General features: G+C 40.3%; 1 protein-coding gene across 3 annotated transcripts in view; it reads left to right on the top strand.

Moving 5' to 3' along the window:
• Positions 1 to 17,895, top strand: part of TTN (titin) — a 275,680-nt gene that overhangs the window by 205,305 nt on the left and 52,480 nt on the right. For all 3 annotated transcript variants that reach the window (XM_040475510.1, XM_040475509.1, XM_040475508.1), the window contains 27 exons: positions 1,238 to 1,540; positions 2,080 to 2,382; positions 2,483 to 2,764; positions 2,860 to 3,159; positions 3,250 to 3,552; positions 3,644 to 3,952; positions 4,063 to 4,344; positions 4,464 to 4,763; positions 4,851 to 5,144; positions 5,241 to 8,207; positions 8,746 to 9,066; positions 9,167 to 9,451; positions 9,540 to 9,839; positions 10,132 to 10,434; positions 10,693 to 10,968; positions 11,068 to 11,367; positions 11,457 to 11,759; positions 11,931 to 12,230; positions 12,952 to 13,239; positions 13,625 to 13,921; positions 14,007 to 14,309; positions 14,408 to 14,713; positions 15,775 to 16,062; positions 16,156 to 16,446; positions 16,537 to 16,824; positions 16,985 to 17,572; positions 17,663 to 17,767. In XM_040475510.1, coding sequence (XP_040331444.1) covers positions 1,238 to 1,540; positions 2,080 to 2,382; positions 2,483 to 2,764; positions 2,860 to 3,159; positions 3,250 to 3,552; positions 3,644 to 3,952; positions 4,063 to 4,344; positions 4,464 to 4,763; positions 4,851 to 5,144; positions 5,241 to 8,207; positions 8,746 to 9,066; positions 9,167 to 9,451; positions 9,540 to 9,839; positions 10,132 to 10,434; positions 10,693 to 10,968; positions 11,068 to 11,367; positions 11,457 to 11,759; positions 11,931 to 12,230; positions 12,952 to 13,239; positions 13,625 to 13,921; positions 14,007 to 14,309; positions 14,408 to 14,713; positions 15,775 to 16,062; positions 16,156 to 16,446; positions 16,537 to 16,824; positions 16,985 to 17,572; positions 17,663 to 17,767 — 10,785 coding nt within the window. The remainder of the gene's footprint in view (positions 1 to 1,237; positions 1,541 to 2,079; positions 2,383 to 2,482; positions 2,765 to 2,859; positions 3,160 to 3,249; positions 3,553 to 3,643; positions 3,953 to 4,062; positions 4,345 to 4,463; positions 4,764 to 4,850; positions 5,145 to 5,240; positions 8,208 to 8,745; positions 9,067 to 9,166; positions 9,452 to 9,539; positions 9,840 to 10,131; positions 10,435 to 10,692; positions 10,969 to 11,067; positions 11,368 to 11,456; positions 11,760 to 11,930; positions 12,231 to 12,951; positions 13,240 to 13,624; positions 13,922 to 14,006; positions 14,310 to 14,407; positions 14,714 to 15,774; positions 16,063 to 16,155; positions 16,447 to 16,536; positions 16,825 to 16,984; positions 17,573 to 17,662; positions 17,768 to 17,895) is intronic.

Here is a 17,895-nt window from a genome sequence, read left to right as displayed (position 1 = left end):
CCAAGTGCCCTGACCACTATTAGCATTTAAAAAAATTTCCTCTTTGCTTTTTTATCCTATATATATTTTATATTGTTATACTTCTATAAGCAGTTTAAAAAGTTATGTTTTTATATTATATAAAAACAAAGTTTTTTATAACAAAGTTTTGTGTTTTGCCTTGTTATGTAACATGCCACCATAAGCATTTATGTTTTATATAGTTTTCACGAAAGAAACTTTCCTGCCACTGTACATGAATATCTAACAAACTAAGATTGATCAATTTCTTATCATGAGAGTGTATCCTTATTTGCTAATTATCTTAATAAAGCAAACATCTCTGTGAAAGGTTTCATATTCTAATTGAAAAGCATCATTTTTGGTTATCAATATTGCACTTCTAGTCACTAAATATATAGGTGAATTCTACAAGGCTTTTTCATGCCTCTTGTTGGCTGCTTTATTGTAGTGATTTGCTCAGAAAGCAAAGTTCTCCCACTCAGATTTCTCTCTCATCATGTCTCTAACACAACCATACCCCAAACAGTGAGTTTCTATGTGAGAATAACTGGTTCTCTGTTGAACATAATTGTTATGTAAACATGTTACATTTTCATTAATGATAATGCCATAAGGAAAAAGATCTCATTGACCAATAGTCCTATAAGCTTTTGGGTTAGTTTCAAGCTCCTAGACACCTTTTACTTTAACTTGAGAAGTGGTACATTTTCAGATTAAATTCTAACCCTCTCAAAGGTCATTCTGAGATTTGGGGACTCCTGTGCTGCTTTCTGATTTTTTAGTCATCTAGAAAAAGTTCTCTTTCCCTTTCCCCTCTGGAGAGTAAACTAGACACAAAAAGTAGCCAGCCATGCCACCCTTCACCCCTCTCCTGTCTCCTTCTGTGCATTCTCCTTCCAGCAGCTTTTCCTATCTGACTTACAAATTAAATATATATATATATACACACATATATATACACACACACACACACACACACATATATTTATATTACACACATTACTGTTCCTTCAGCTCCTGCTAAAACAGTGGCAAACAGTAACTGTTACCTATTTCATTTTAAAATATGGCTGAATATAGATATCATGGGGAGGAAAAAAAATCAATAGACAAAAATCTCCTTTTCTTCATAAGAAAATGTCTTAGTGTCTCCTTTTTAAAAACAGAGGGTGACAAATATTGAGCCCTGTAGTTTATTGAAGGTTCATTAGAAATCTCTTCCTCTTATTTCCAGATGTGCCAGGTCCTGTTGGAGAACCATTCCGGTCTGACAACCTCACCAATGACTCCTGCAAGCTGACATGGTTTTCTCCGGAAGATGATGGAGGCTGTCCAATCACCAATTACGTCATTGAAAAGCGTGAATCTGACCGCAGAGCATGGACCCCAGTGACGTATACAGTCACCCGGCAAAATGCTACCGTCCAGGGTCTCATTCAGGGCAAAGCCTACTTTTTCCGAGTTGCGGCTGAAAATAGTGTTGGCATAGGCCCGTTTACAGAGACACCAACTGCACTTGTCATCAGAGATCCAATCAGTACGTACATCTTAATTTCATTCTCAATCACTTCTTCACTCATTTAATAAAAGAGTGCGGTGACAAAATATGTATATAAATGCCAACCATTTTGTTCCTTTGATGAGACTCGTTAGGCAAATGCTCAGTATCTGATGTTGGTAGTATTTGAATGTGATTTTGAAAGATTGTGGGAATATATATGATTCTTCAAATCCTTCCATGTATACTACACTAATTTTTTTAAATTTCCCCCTTAAGGGCGTAAATATATTTTCCTAACTCAGAAACTACTAACTCTGGAGAGCCTTCTTAAATTATTTGGCCTCAGTGAACCACTATTTCCTCATCTATCAGAGGAAATTAGACCGTATGGTGTTCTTTTTAACTCTAATGTTAAAAATGAGAGTTTCTCATCTCAGAAGATGAGATGTCTTCTTGTTACTTATCAAAGCAGATAATTTAATATTTAAATGCAATTCTCAAAAAGTATCATCTACTATATTCTACTACATTTTAACGTGGCATTTTTTCACCATAATTCCATATTTTACTTACAGCTGTACCAGAGCGTCCTGAAGACCTGGAAGTCAAAGAAGTTACTAAAGATTCTGTTACTTTGACTTGGAATCCTCCTAAGTATGATGGTGGATCAGAAATTATTAACTATGTCCTAGAAAGCCGTCTCATTGGAACTGAGAAGTTCCACTCAGTTACAAAGGACAACTTGCTTAGCAGAAAATACACTGTTAAAGGCTTAAAAGAAGGTGATACCTATGAGTACCGTGTCAGCGCTGTCAATATTGTTGGACAAGGCAAACCATCATTTTGTACCAAGCCAATCACTTGCAAGGATGACCTGGGTATGTGTTCTAATTCAATTTATACCTTGAAAACTTGACATTTACAGATTTACCATAAGAGATCAGTAAAACTGACTTGCATTTCTAATTAAAATTTTAGCTCCTCCGACACTTGACCTTGCCTTCAGAGATAAACTCACAATTCGGGTTGGTGAAGCTTTTGCCCTCACTGGCCATTACTCAGGCAAACCAAAGCCTAAGGTTACTTGGTTCAAAGATGAAGCTGATGTACTAGAAGATGATCGTACTCGCATAAAGACCACTCCGACAACACTTGCCCTAGAGAAGATCAAGGCCAAACGGTCAGATTCTGGCAAATACTGTGTGGTTGTGGAGAACAGTACAGGTTCTAGGAAAGGTTTCTGTCAAGTCAATGTTGTTGGTAAGTATAATTTCACAAGAAGAATAGATATTCTGTCCTTTCCAAAGCAGAAGTGGAAATAACATTTTGTGTTCTGTGTTTGTGTGTTTCTGCAGACCGTCCTGGACCACCAGTAGGACCGGTTATTTTTGATGAGGTGACCAAAGAGTACATGGTTATCTCTTGGAAGCCACCTTTAGATGACGGAGGCAGTGAAATTACCAATTATATTATTGAGAAAAAGGAAGTGGGAAAAGATATTTGGATGCCTGTTACGTCTGCAAGTGCTAAAACAACATGCAAAGTTTCTAAACTTCTTGAAGGAAAAGATTATATTTTCCGGATATATGCTGAAAATCTGTATGGAATAAGTGATCCTCTGGTATCTGATTCGATGAAAGCCAAAGATCGTTTCAGTATGCATTATGCTTCTTTTTGGTGACTCAATGTTTGATATTGTTAATAGGAAAAATTAAATTTCTAACACACTCTAATGTTTATTGTAGGGGTTCCTGATGCACCTGACCAGCCAATTGTTACAGAAGTTACCAAAAATTCTGCATTAGTAACCTGGAACAAGCCAAATGATGGAGGAAAGCCCATCACAAACTACATCCTGGAAAAGAGGGAAACTATGTCTAAACGATGGGCTAGAGTTACCAAAGAGCCCATCCATCCATACACTAAATTCAGGGTTCCTGATCTTCTAGAAGGGTGTCAATATGAATTCCGGGTTTCTGCAGAAAACGAAATTGGCATTGGAGAGCCAAGCCCACCATCCAAACCATTCTTTGCTAAAGATCCAATTGGTATAGTATTAAAGCATTCATTCAGTTTTCATATTATCCAACTTCGTTTTCAGCTATATTCTAACTCCTTTTTTTTTCTTTTATTATGTAGCTAAACCAAGTCCACCTATTAATCCTGAAGCAATTGATACAACATGTAATTCAGTTGACCTAACGTGGCAGCCACCACGTCATGATGGTGGGAGCAAGATTCTGGGTTACATTGTTGAGTACCAGAAAGTTGGAGATGAAGAGTGGAAGAGAGCCAACCACACTCCTGAGTCATGTCCTGAAACTAAATATAAAGTCACTGGTCTTCGGGATGGTCAAACCTATAAGTTCAGAGTATTAGCAGTCAATGAAGCTGGTGAATCAGATCCAGCTTATGTTCCCGAGCCAGTGCTAGTAAAAGACAGACTTGGTGAGTAAAATCTTCTCAGCTGTAATAGCAAAGAAGATAGGTGTCTCATTGTATATGCTTCATTGTAAAATACATCAACAAACCTTAAAGTGCTATTCATTTTATCCTAGAACCCCCTGAATTGATTCTTGATGCCAACATGGCAAGAGAACAATACATAAAGGTTGGTGATACTCTAAGACTTAGTGCTGTCATCAAAGGAGTGCCATTCCCAAAAGTAACTTGGAAAAAAGGAGACAGAGAAGCTCCAACTAAAGCAAGAATTGATGTTACTCCAGTTGGCAGCAAGCTTGAAATTCGTAATGCTGCCCATGAAGATGGTGGAATTTATTCTTTAACAGTGGAGAATCCAGCTGGTTCGAAAACTGTCTCAGTAAAAGTACTCGTATTAGGTAAGAATTTTCATAGTTATATCTTTAATGTGAAAACATATTAAAAATAAATTTTAATATATTTTGAGCCTTTATCTGGATTAAGTCACTAATATAACTTCATTACTTAACACTTTCAGATAAGCCGGGGCCACCTAGAGATCTGGAAGTCAGTGAAATTAGGAAAGATTCTTGTTACCTTACTTGGAAGGAACCACTAGATGATGGTGGTTCTGTTATTACAAATTATGTGGTTGAGAGGAGAGATGTTGCCAGTGCCCAGTGGTCACCTCTTTCAACTACATCAAAGAAAAAGAGTCACTTGGCTAAACATCTTAACGAAGGCAATCAGTATCTTTTCCGAGTAGCTGCTGAGAACCAGTATGGACGTGGTCCTTTTGTAGAAACACCTAAACCCATCAAGGCTCTGGATCCTTTACGTAAGTTGCTTTCTCTGGATACAAAAGTTTTGTCTGCCTATCCTTTGAGAATATTATTCATTCATCATAACTTCTTCTTTTGAAAAGATCCCCCAGGGCCACCCAAAGACCTGCACCATGTAGATGTTGACAAGACTGAAGTCTCCCTTGTTTGGAATAAGCCAGATCGTGATGGTGGCTCTCCAATCACTGGATATTTGGTGGAATATCAAGAAGAGGGCACCGAAGACTGGATTAAGTTCAAGACTGTGAAAAACTTAGAGTGTGTTGTTACTGGACTACAACAAGGGAAGACCTATAGATTCCGTGTAAAGGCTGAAAATATTGTGGGTCTTAGTCTCCCTGACACAACTATCCCAATAGAATGTCAAGAAAAACTAGGTAATTTTTGGACTGGCATTATTATTTTTTTAATTCATACTGTGACTATTCATGTTGTGAAAATCAAAATCTAATTTTCTCATGTTTACTTTTCAGTACCTCCATCTGTGGAGCTGGATGTGAAGTTAATTGAAGGTCTCGTGGCAAAAGCTGGAACTACAGTCAGATTCCCTGCTATTATAAGAGGTGTACCCATTCCCACTGCAAAGTGGACAACCGACGGGAGTGAGATTAAAACAGATGAACACTACACAGTTGAAACTGACAGCTTCTCATCAGTACTTACCATTAAGAACTGCTTAAGGAGAGACACTGGGGAATATCAAATCACAGTTTCCAATGCAGCTGGCAGCAAAACAGTAGCTGCACATCTTACTGTTCTTGATGTGCCTGGTCCACCAACAGGTCCTATTAATATTCTGGATGTTACTCCTGAACATATGACTATCTCATGGCAGCCACCTAAGGATGATGGAGGAAGCCCCGTGATAAATTATATTGTTGAGAAACAAGATACAAGGAAAGACACATGGGGTGTTGTTTCATCAGGAAGCAGTAAGACAAAGCTGAAAATCCCACATCTGCAAAAGGGCTGTGAATATATTTTCCGAGTCAGAGCAGAGAATAAGATGGGTGTTGGTCCTCCCCTTGACTCCACACCTACTGTTGCTAAACATAAGTTTAGTCCTCCATCTCCTCCTGGTAAACCAGTGGTTACTGACATTACTGAAAGTGGTGCAATGGTGTCTTGGACTCTGCCAAAATCTGACGGTGGCAGTCCAATAACCGGTTACTATGTGGAACGTCGAGAAATAACTGGCAAATGGGTGAGAGTCAACAAAACACCTATAGCTGACCTGAAGTTTAGAGTGTCTGGACTCTATGAGGGAAATACCTATGAGTTTAGAGTTTTTGCTGAAAATCTTGCAGGACTAAGCAATCCATCCCCAAGTTCTGACCCAATAAAAGCTTGCCGGCCCATCAAACCACCTGGACCACCTATTAATCCTAAACTGAAAGACAAGACTAAAGAAACAGCTGAGTTGGTGTGGACAAAGCCCCTCAGTGATGGTGGTAGTCCCATTCTAGGCTATGTAGTAGAATGTCAGAAAGCTGGTACAACACAGTGGACCAGGATTAATAAAGATGAGCTCATTAGGCAATGTGCCTTTAGGGTACCTGGACTAATTGAAGGAAATGAGTACAGATTCCGTATAAAGGCAGCTAATATTGTGGGAGAGGGAGAGCCAAGAGAACTAGCAGAATCTGTGATTGCAAAAGACATCCTTAATCCTCCAGAAGTAGAACTTGATGTTACCTGTCGTGATATCATTACCGTTAGAGTGGGCCAAACTATTCGCATTCTTGCTCGAGTCAGAGGCAGACCTGATCCAGACATAACTTGGTCCAAGGAAGGCAAAGTATTGGTCCGAGAAAAGCGGGTTGACATAATTCACGATCTACCTCGTGTTGAGTTACAAATTAAAGAAGCTGTTAGAGCTGATCATGGCAAGTATATCATCTCAGCTAAGAATAGCAGCGGGCATGCCCAAGGTTCTGCCATCGTTAATGTTCTTGACAGACCTGGGCCTTGCCAGAATTTAAAGGTTAGCAATGTAAGCAAAGAGAACTGTACACTTTCTTGGGAAAACCCACTAGATAATGGTGGCTCAGAAATAACAAATTTCATAGTGGAATATCGGAAACCAAACCAGAAAGGCTGGTCAATTGTTGCTTCAGATGTCACTAAGCGATTAATTAAGGCCAACCTTTTAGCAAACAATGAATACTATTTCCGAGTTTGTGCAGAGAATAAAGTAGGTGTTGGACCAACCATTGAAACCAAAACTCCAATTCTGGCTATTAACCCTATTGATAGACCAGGTGAGCCTGAAAACCTTCACATTGCAGATAAAGGAAAGACATTTGTCTATCTCAAGTGGCGGCGGCCTGATTATGATGGTGGCAGCCCGAATCTATCCTATCATGTTGAGAGGAGGCTGAAGGGCTCTGATGACTGGGAAAGAGTGCATAAAGGAAGCATTAAAGAAACCCAATACATGGTTGATAAATGTGTTGAGAACCAGATTTATGAGTTCAGAGTACAAACAAAGAATGAAGGTGGAGAAAGTGACTGGGTAAAGACAGAGGAAGTTGTTGTGAAGGAAGACTTACAGAAACCAGTGCTTGATCTGAAATTGAGTGGTGTGCTAACAGTCAAAGCAGGGGAAACCATTAGACTTGAAGCAGGTGTGAGAGGCAAACCATTCCCAGAAGTTTTATGGACCAAGGACAAAGATGCTACAGACTTAACAAGATCACCAAGGGTCAAAATTGATACAAGTGCTGATTCATCCAAATTTTCTCTTTCTAAAGCAAGGCGAAGTGATGGTGGGAAATACGTAGTTACAGCAACTAACACAGCTGGCAGTTTTGTGGCCTATGCCACCGTCAATGTTTTAGATAAGCCTGGTCCTGTAAGAAATCTGAAAATTGCTGATGTGTCCAGTGATCGGTGTACTATTCACTGGGATCCACCAGAGGATGATGGTGGCTGTGAAATCCAAAATTACATTCTAGAAAAATGCGAGAGCAAGCGAATGGTTTGGTCTACCTATTCTGCTAATGTCTTAACACCCGGCATGACAGTAACACGTCTCATAGAAGGAAATGAATATATTTTCAGAGTCCGTGCAGAAAATAAAATAGGCACGGGGCCTCCAACAGAAAGTAAACCAGTCATTGCAAAAACCAAATATGATAGGCCTGGTCGCCCAGATCCCCCAGAAGTCACCAAAGTAAGCAAAGAAGAGATGACTGTGGTCTGGAATCCACCTGAATACGATGGTGGAAAATCCATCACAGGATACTTTTTGGAGAAAAAGGAAAGACATTCAGCACGATGGGTCCCTGTTAACAAGAGTGCAATCCCCGAAAGACGTCTCAAAGTACAGAATCTCCTCCCAGGACATGAATATCAGTTCCGTGTCAAGGCAGAAAATGAAATTGGAATTGGAGAACCAAGCTTGCCCTCAAGGCCAGTGGTGGCAAAAGACCCCATAGGTATGATGTTCTTGCTTTTTCTGATATTACACAAATTTTTTTTAATGTTCCTAATTTTTGAGAGAGGGGTGGATGGTGGAGGAGAGAGAGAGTGTGTATGCAGGTGGGGTAGGGGCAGAGAGAGAGAGGGAGACAGAGGATCCAAAGCAGGCTCTGTGCTGACAGCAGAGAGCCCGACGTGGGGCTCAAACTCAGGAACCACAAGATCATGACCTGAGCTGAATCAGACGCTTAATCAGCTGAGCCACCCAGGTGCCCCTATGCCAGTTCTTAATCTCAAGCACAGAGCTGTTAGATAAATAAATTAAATCCATGACATCCAAACTTCATTTTAGCCAGTATTTTTCCAAATCACCTAACATGTACAAACAATGGTAGATTCTAATTTTATGAAGGAAAAAGAGGACTCCATGTCTGAGAAATAGAGCCCTCCATCTATGACGAACTGAGAATGGACTGTAGAAAATGACACATTAGAGCAGTATCACTCATAGTCATTAACAATGTGAGAATTCATTGTTATGCAATTTATTTTCAGAGCCACCTGGTCCACCAACCAACCTCAAAGTGGTTGATACAACAAGAAACTCCATAACTCTTGGGTGGGGAAAGCCAGTATATGATGGTGGCGCACCAATAATTGGATATGTTGTGGAAATGAGACCAAAAAGAGAAGACATGTCACCTGACGAAGGCTGGAAAAGGTGCAATGCTGCGGCACAACTTGTTCGCAGGGAGTTCACTGTCACCAGCTTGGATGAAAACCAGGAATATGAGTTCAGGGTGTGCGCCCAAAACCAAGCTGGCATTGGGCGCCCCGCAGAACTGAAGGATGCTATTAAACCTAAAGAAATCCTGGGTGAGGCCCTATTTTATCATGTGACTCATCCTTTCTGCGCTTCTCACATAATTTCCCCACATTCTGAAAAGTCAGCTAATGGCTTTCATGTCATTTGCAGAACCTCCGGAGATTGATTTGGATGCCAGCATGAGAAAACTGGTCACAGTGAGAGCAGGGTGCCCTATTCGACTCTTTGCCATAGTGAGAGGACGACCAGCCCCTAAAGTCACTTGGCGGAGAGTGGGTATTGATAACGTGGTCAGAAAAGGACAAGTCGATCTGGTTGACACTATGGCTTTCCTTGTCATTCCCAATTCTACCCGTGATGACTCGGGAAAATATTCCTTGACGCTTGTGAACCCAGCAGGAGAAAAGGCCGTGTTTGTGAATGTCAGAGTATTAGGTGGGTTACTGACAAGCTCCTTCTTCCCTTTCAGAGTAAGTAGAAGCCTGAGGAGACACAGTGTATCTGAATTTGTGGTTTGTTACAGATACTCCTGGACCTGTGTCTGATTTAAAAGTTTCAGATGTCACCAAAACATCATGCCACATTTCCTGGGCCCCTCCTGAGAATGATGGTGGGAGCCAAGTGACACATTATATTGTGGAGAAACGTGAGGCAGATAGAAAGACGTGGTCAACAGTCACCCCAGAAGTTAAGAAAACAAGCTTCCAAGTCACCAATCTTGTCCCTGGCAATGAGTACTTCTTCAGAGTAACTGCTGTCAATGAGTACGGCCCCGGTGTGCCTGCAGACGTCCCCAAACCAGTGCTAGCATCAGATCCTCTAAGTAAGTAATTTCTTTTTGCCTCCTTTTAGCTCTGGTCTCCTACTTTAGCAAGGTTGAGGTCCCAAACACTGAAAGGGCTTTCATTTGTAGAAACACGAACAGTACAAACAACTATCTAACTCATTAAAGACATTTTTAATCTGCCCCGTCTTGTAGTATTCACTTTCAACATACTGAACTATAGTTCCCGTATGCTTCAAAGCAAGTGGCATACTCAAACATGTATAGGTGGTAACACGGGGATTTGATTAGGCTACCTGGACAGTTTTTCTAAATCGCACTTCTCTTCCAGGTGAGCCTGATCCCCCAAGGAAACTAGAAGTTACTGAAATGACGAAGAACAGTGCTACATTAGCCTGGCTACCTCCCCTGCGTGATGGAGGTGCTAAAATTGATGGCTACATCATTAGTTACAGGGAAGAGGAGCAGCCTGCAGATCGCTGGACAGAGTACTCAGTGGTAAAAGATCTCAGCCTTGTTGTCACTGGCCTAAAGGAAGGAAAGAAGTATAAATTTAGAGTAGTGGCCAGAAATGCTGTTGGAGTCAGTTTGCCAAGAGAAGCTGAAGGAGTATATGAGGCCAAAGAACAGCTGTGTAAGTAGTCATTGTCTCATTTCATCATGTGACAAAAGTTGATTAGAATTTCCTTTGGACATCCAGACTTGTCCCTAATATTTTCTCGTCGATTCAATCTTATTCTTTTAAAAAAAAAAAATATTAGCTGTAATGCAGACATCAATTTGAACCCATTAATGGGTTGCAACCCACAAGTTGAGAAATACTAGTGTGGTCGCCCCACCAGGGGAAATTTAACCTCCCTGCAAGGTTAATGAATTTTTATTCTACTTTTAGTGCCTCCAAAGATCCTTATGCCAGAGCAAATTACTATTAAAGCTGGGAAGAAACTCCGAGTTGAAGCCCATGTGTATGGAAAGCCTCATCCGATCTGTAAGTGGAAAAAAGGAGAAGATGAAGTCGTCACATCCAGCCACCTGGCAGTGCATAAAGCGGACAGTTCTTCCATCCTGATCATAAAAGATGTTACTAGGAAAGACAGTGGCTACTACAGCCTCACTGCAGAAAACAGTTCTGGGACAGACACTCAAAAAATCAAAGTTATCGTCATGGGTAGGTCAAGCAAATGGCTATCTGAATATGAAAATCGGCAACATTTTTTTCCTAGCAAATCCCTGTTCTTATACATTTCTTTCCTCTTGGTCTATGCAGATGCTCCGGGGCCCCCTCAGCCTCCATTTGACATTACTGACATAGACGCTGATGCTTGTTCCCTCTCATGGCACATCCCTCTGGAGGATGGAGGCAGTAACATCACCAATTACATAGTGGAGAAATGTGATGTGAGCCGAGGTGATTGGGTGACAGCTCTAGCTTCGGTGACTAAAACTTCCTGCAGAGTTGGAAAACTGATCCCAGGCCAGGAGTATATCTTCCGGGTCCGTGCAGAAAATCGATTTGGCATTTCAGAGCCTCTGCCATCTCCAAAGATGCTGGCTAAGTTCCCATTTGGTATGTTTCTTTCAGGAAGAAAAAAATTGTTTTCTTTCTAGTCTCTTACCTAAGATAAAAACTGACATTTCCCTTGTCTTCATCTCCAGATGTTCCTAGTGAACCAAAGAATGCACGAGTCACTAAAGTCAACAAAGACTGCATATTTGTGGCATGGGACAGACCAGACAGTGATGGAGGAAGTCCCATTACTGGTTATCTGATTGAGCGCAAAGAAAGAAACAGTTTGCTCTGGGTAAAAGCTAATGATACTCCTGTCCGGTCAACTGAATATCCTTGTGCTGGCCTTGTAGAAGGTCTTGAGTATTCATTCAGAATCTATGCACTAAACAAAGCTGGATCCAGTCCACCCAGCAAACCAACAGAATATGTAACTGCAAGAATGCCAGTTGGTGAGTAATTTTTTGTTAGTATTATGGGAATATATTTAAACCTTGGAGTCTCTGAAGATTACTACTTCTATTCAGAAATATTCTCAACATTTCTGGGTGATAATGAGAAATACAGAAGTTTACAACTTCTGCAATTACGATAAATGCTGAGAATACCTCTTTTGGTTTTAGATCCTCCTGGAAAGCCTGAAGTTATTGATGTTTCCAAGAGTACTGTGTCCCTCATCTGGGCTCGTCCAAAGCATGATGGAGGCAGCAAAATTATTGGCTATTTTGTAGAAGCTTGCAAACTGCCTGGCGATAAGTGGGTACGGTGCAATACTACACCACACCAGATTCCCCAGGAAGAGTACACAGCCACAGGCTTAGAAGAGAATGCTCAGTATCAGTTTAGAGCAATTGCCAAGACCGCAGTGAACATTAGCCAGCCCTCTGAACCTTCTGATCCAGTGACCATCCAGGCAGAAAATGGTAAGATTCTGTTCAGTATTATATATGCAAAGGTGGAAAGTACTCGTAATGTATATTTCTCCTAATAAAAAACTAAATCTACATCATGAGGGAAAAAAACCCAAGTAAAATGATAGGTTCTTTGTATACAGACAACTAAAAATTATGATTATGGAGAATCTTCATAGCATGTTAAACTCAAAAACCAGATACAAGGGGTGCCTGTGTGGCTCAGTCTGTTGAGCTTCCAATTTCGGCTCAGGTCATGATCTCGCAGTTTGTGGGTTCGAGCCCCGCATTGGGCTCTGTGCAGACAGCTTGGAGCCTGGAGCCTGCTTCAGATTTCTGTGTCTCCCTCTCCCTCTGCCCCTACCTGGCTTACACTCTGTCTCTGTCTCCCTCTCAAAAAATAAACAAACATTTTAAAAAAATACAAAATTGTAAAGACCATATCATTTCAACCATAGGCACACAGGGACAAGGAAATGCCACCAAATGATCGATTGAAAATTGAAAACAGTGAAAATTGAAAGATTTTGAAACCATGGAAGATACTCACTTATCTCTCTATATTTTCAGCATTATCAAACTTCTACATTAAACCTCTATTCTTCTATAATGAATATTACTTCTAAAAATCTCATCTTGAAAGAGACCGAGCATATGAATTTTCTACTTGTATTAATAAAAATGATATAATATACCTTTTCTTATATTAAATCCTTATCTTATTTCTTTCCAGTTCCTCCCAGGATAGACCTGAGCGTGGCTATGAAATCTTTGCTTACCGTGAAAGCCGGAACTAATGTTTGCCTGGATGCTACTGTTTTTGGTAAACCAATGCCAACAGTGTCTTGGAAGAAGGAAGGCACACTGCTGAAACCAGCAGAAGGCATAAAGATGGCCATGAAGCGGAACCACTGCACACTGGAGCTGTTCAGTGTGAACCGAAAGGACTCAGGAGACTATACCATTACTGCCGAAAATTCGAGTGGTTCCAAATCAGCCACCATTAAGCTTCAAGTGTTAGGTACCTAAGCGCTTATTTAGAATCTCATATTTTACTTTGATTAATGTGATATCATAGAATTTACAAAATCATATGTGAGAAAAGATACATATCCCGATATATCTTTTATAACCAGAGAATTAGTCTCATCACAGGGCAATGGCATTTTAGAGCTGAAAAGAGCATTAGAAGTCATATAGTCCAGTTATGTATTTTACACATAAGGAAATTAAGATTTTGAAAAATTATGGACTTTCCAAGGTCATACAGGAAGTTAATGACAATATAAAGACCATCCAATCTCCAATCCAGGTCTCCAGACCTCCAATCTACTCATTCCCCATTTTACATGTTAGTGTAAAAGTAAGTGTTAGTAAGACTTCACTTGTCTTTCTTGTTCTTTCAGATAAGCCAGGTCCTCCAGCATCTGTTAAAATCAACAAAATGTATTCAGATCGCGCAATGCTTTCTTGGGAACCGCCTCTTGAAGATGGAGGCTCAGAAATCACCAACTATATTGTTGACAAACGTGAAACGAGCAGACCCAACTGGGCACAGGTCTCTGCCACTGTGCCCATCACTAGCTGCAGCGTGGAGAAACTTATAGAGGGCCATGAATATCAGTTCCGAATTTGTGCAGAGAATAAATATGGAGTGGGCGATCCAATCTTCACTGAACCAGCAATTGCCAAAAACCCATACAGTAAGAACATTTTTAGTTTTTCATTTTACTTTTTAAACATTTACCTTTTAGACTGCCATATTAACTTTTCAATCAATCTCTGCAGATCCACCCGGGCGCTGTGATCCTCCTGTTATTAGCAACATAACCAAAGATCACATGACAGTAAGCTGGAAACCACCAGCAGATGATGGTGGCTCACCCATCACTGGCTATTTGCTTGAAAAGAGAGAAACCCAGGCAGTTAACTGGACTAAGGTCAACAGAAAACCTGTAATAGAAAGAACAATAAAAGCAACAGGTCTCCAAGAAGGCACTGAATACGAGTTCCGAGTTACAGCTATAAATAAGGCTGGACCAGGCAAACCCAGTGATGCATCCAAAGCTGCTTATGCCCAGGACCCTCTGTGTAAGTTCTCATGAAAGAGTTCTGTATCTTAGGTTATAATCAGCACTGAACAACCAGGAATGAGGTTTTAATGAACATTTTCTATTATTTATCCTCAGATCCTCCTGGTCCACCAGCTTTTCCTAAAGTATATGATACAACCCGTAGCTCTGTGAGTCTATCTTGGGGCAAGCCAGCCTATGACGGTGGTAGCCCTATCATTGGTTACCTTGTTGAAGTAAAACGAGCTGACTCTGATAACTGGGTGAGGTGCAATTTACCACAGAAGCTACAGAAAACCCGCTTTGAGGTTACCGGCCTAATGGAGAACACAGAATATCAGTTCCGTGTGTATGCTGTTAATAAGATTGGATACAGTGACCCCAGTGATGTGCCAGACAAACACTGTCCCAAGGACATCTTAAGTAAGTATTACCGGGAGAAATACATAGAGTTTTTCTCATCAGTCATATTATAAAATGCAGTACAGAACTCCCTTATGTAGATTTGTTTTTAGAAGCATTTGAGTTGATATCTTTAGGACTACATCGTAGGAGAGGTGTGTTGGTACTTTATGGTATCATATACAGATCAAATGGAATGCAAGCTCATCTGTGGTTTTGAAAACCTTTTCATATTTATGTGAGAATTAATGTCTTGAAAAGAATATGGAATATAGGAATTTTATTCTGAAAATAGATTTTTTTAAATAAGTAGTGAGCTATTTATCATTCTAAAAGTTTTTTCTCTTCTAATCCACCTGTCTTCATAAGTATGTAATCATAGCCTCTCCATCCTAATTTCCCTTCTTACCATTTCTTCTATTCACTTATTCCCCATAACCATTTCTCCCTTTGTTTTAAATTACTTGGTATTATACTTCACCCCCAATGTACTTTTCTTCCCATGATGAAATAAAGACAGAGTATACAGCAGAGAGCCTTCACTGAATATAGATGAGAAAAACAAGAATGGAAGAGAGCCAAGAATCAATTATCTACATTTAATATAGAGAGAGTCTGAGAATATAGAAGGTTCATGAGAAGAGAAAGTACAGGTTCTCCAGGAAAAACTTGATTTAGCCTACAGGATATTAGAATACAGAAAGATCAACAATAACTATAGAGTACTGAAATAGTTGATAAAAGTTTTGAGGATTCTTTAAAGACCAAGAAATCAGGGGTGCCTGGGTGGCTCAGTCAGTTAAGCATCTGACTTTGGCTCAGGTCATGATCTCACGGTCCGTGAGTTCAAGCCCTGCATCGGGCTCTGTGCTGACAGCTCAGAGCCTGGAGCCTTCTTCAGATTCTGTGTCTCCCTCTCTCTACCCCTCCCCCATTCGTGCTCTGTCTCTGTCTCAAAAATAAATAAACATTAAAAAAAAAAAAAGACCAAGAAATCAGTTGTGAGAAAGAAACATATTTTAGGAATGATAAGGCTAGTCCTTAGAAATACGTTTGACCATTAAATTATTAACTTTAAACAGTTCCACCTGAGGGAGAACTTGACGCAGATTTGAGAAAAACACTCATATTACGTGCTGGAGTTACAATGAGACTGTATGTACCAGTAAAAGGACGTCCACCTCCAAAGATAACTTGGTCTAAACCAAACGTCAATCTAAGAGAAAGGATTGGACTTGATATAAAGTCAACGGACTTTGACACTTTCTTGCGCTGTGAAAATGTGAACAAATATGATGCAGGAAAATATATCTTGACTCTGGAGAACAGCTGTGGTAAAAAGGAGTATACCATTGTAGTGAAAGTGCTTGGTAAGTCTGTTTGAAAAAAAAAAATCATACGCTAAAAATGTAGCTTATGTATTTTTTACATATTCCTTTCTTATATACCCACTCTTTATCCAGATACTCCCGGGCCACCTGTCAATGTGACTGTTAAGGAAATATCCAAAGATTCTGCCTATATTACTTGGGATCCTCCCATTGTTGATGGTGGAAGTCCCATCATAAATTATGTGGTAGAAAAACGTGACGCGGAGAGGAAGTCCTGGTCAACAGTGACAACTGAGTGCTCAAAAACAAGCTTCAGAGTATCTAACTTGGAAGAGGGAAAATCCTACTTCTTCAGGGTGTTTGCTGAAAATGAGTATGGCATCGGTGATCCTGGTGAAACACGTGATGCCGTCAAAGCTTCCCGTAAGCATATGAGCGACTTCCCCATCATTTTGAGTGACCTCTTACCGTAGTTATCTGGGGCTTAGACTTATCATGTTTTCTTTGCTTTAGAAACCCCTGGACCAGTTGTGGACCTGAAAGTGAGGTCTGTAACTAAATCATCTTGTAGCATAGGCTGGAAAAAGCCTCACAGTGATGGTGGAAGTCGAATTATCGGATATGTAGTGGATTTCCTGACTGAAGATAATAAGTGGCAACGTGTTATGAAATCATTAAGCTTACAATATTCTGCAAAAGATCTGAGTGAAGGGAAGGAATATACCTTCAGAGTGAGTGCTGAGAATGAAAATGGAGAAGGAACCCCAAGTGAAATCAGTGCTGTGGCAAAGGATGATGTTTGTAAGCCATGCATCTTCATTTTCCCTTTATTGTCATCAAAAGTGCATGCTTGAGCCCTACTCACTGGCTTATATAAACACCCTTTACAAATTATAATGATCTGAAAAAATTAATTGCCTGGTCTGAAAAATAACAATAATTTATCTCTGCTGTTTTACAGTGGCTCCGGACCTTGACTTAAAGGATATACCTGACTTGTGCTACTTGGCAAAAGAAAACAGCAACTTCCGTCTTAAGATCCCCATAAAAGGCAAGCCGGTTCCATCTGTATCCTGGAAGAAAGGGGAAGATCCTCTAGCAACTGACACAAGAGTCAGTGTTGAGTCATCTGCCGTTAACACAACTCTTGTGGTATATGATTGCCAAAAATCTGATGCTGGAAAATATACAATCACACTAAAGAATGTTGCTGGCACCAAGGAAGGAACTCTCTCTATAAAAGTTGTTGGCAAGCCTGGCATCCCCACCGGGCCAATCAAATTTGATGAAGTCACAGCAGAAGCCATGACCTTAAAGTGGGGTCCTCCAAAAGATGACGGAGGTTCTGAAATCACCAACTATATCCTAGAGAAGAGAGATTCTGTAAACAACAAGTGGGTGACATGTGCCTCAGCTGTTCAGAAAACTACCTTTAGAGTAACCAGACTTCATGAGGGCATGGAATACACCTTCAGGGTTAGTGCCGAAAATAAATATGGTGTAGGAGAAGGCCTGAAATCAGAGCCAATTGTTGCTAAACATCCATTTGGTAAGTGTCTCAGAGTCAGAAAACACAAAGCAAAACATGTTTTTGAGGAAGTTCCGTATTGTAAATCTTGCATTATCTACTTTTTCCTAGATGTGCCTGATGCTCCCCCACCTCCCAATATTGTAGACGTCAGACATGATTCAGTATCTCTAACTTGGACTGACCCCAGGAAAACTGGTGGCTCTCCAATTACAGGTATTTAATTTGCTCTTATCCCACAGCTTGTACATTAATGTTGCTTCCACATCTTCCTCCCTGAAAACAAGCTGAATGTGTGTTCCTTATTTATAGCACTACCTGCGTATATAATAATGTTTTTCCTT

Source organism: Herpailurus yagouaroundi, unplaced genomic scaffold, assembly GCF_014898765.1.
Source record: "Herpailurus yagouaroundi ecotype Mexico unplaced genomic scaffold, PumYag 140, whole genome shotgun sequence".
Classification (NCBI taxonomy): Eukaryota; Metazoa; Chordata; class Mammalia; order Carnivora; family Felidae; genus Herpailurus; species Herpailurus yagouaroundi.
The sequence above is the reverse complement of the archived record's forward strand: the minus strand, read 5'-3'. Positions and strand labels throughout refer to the sequence as shown.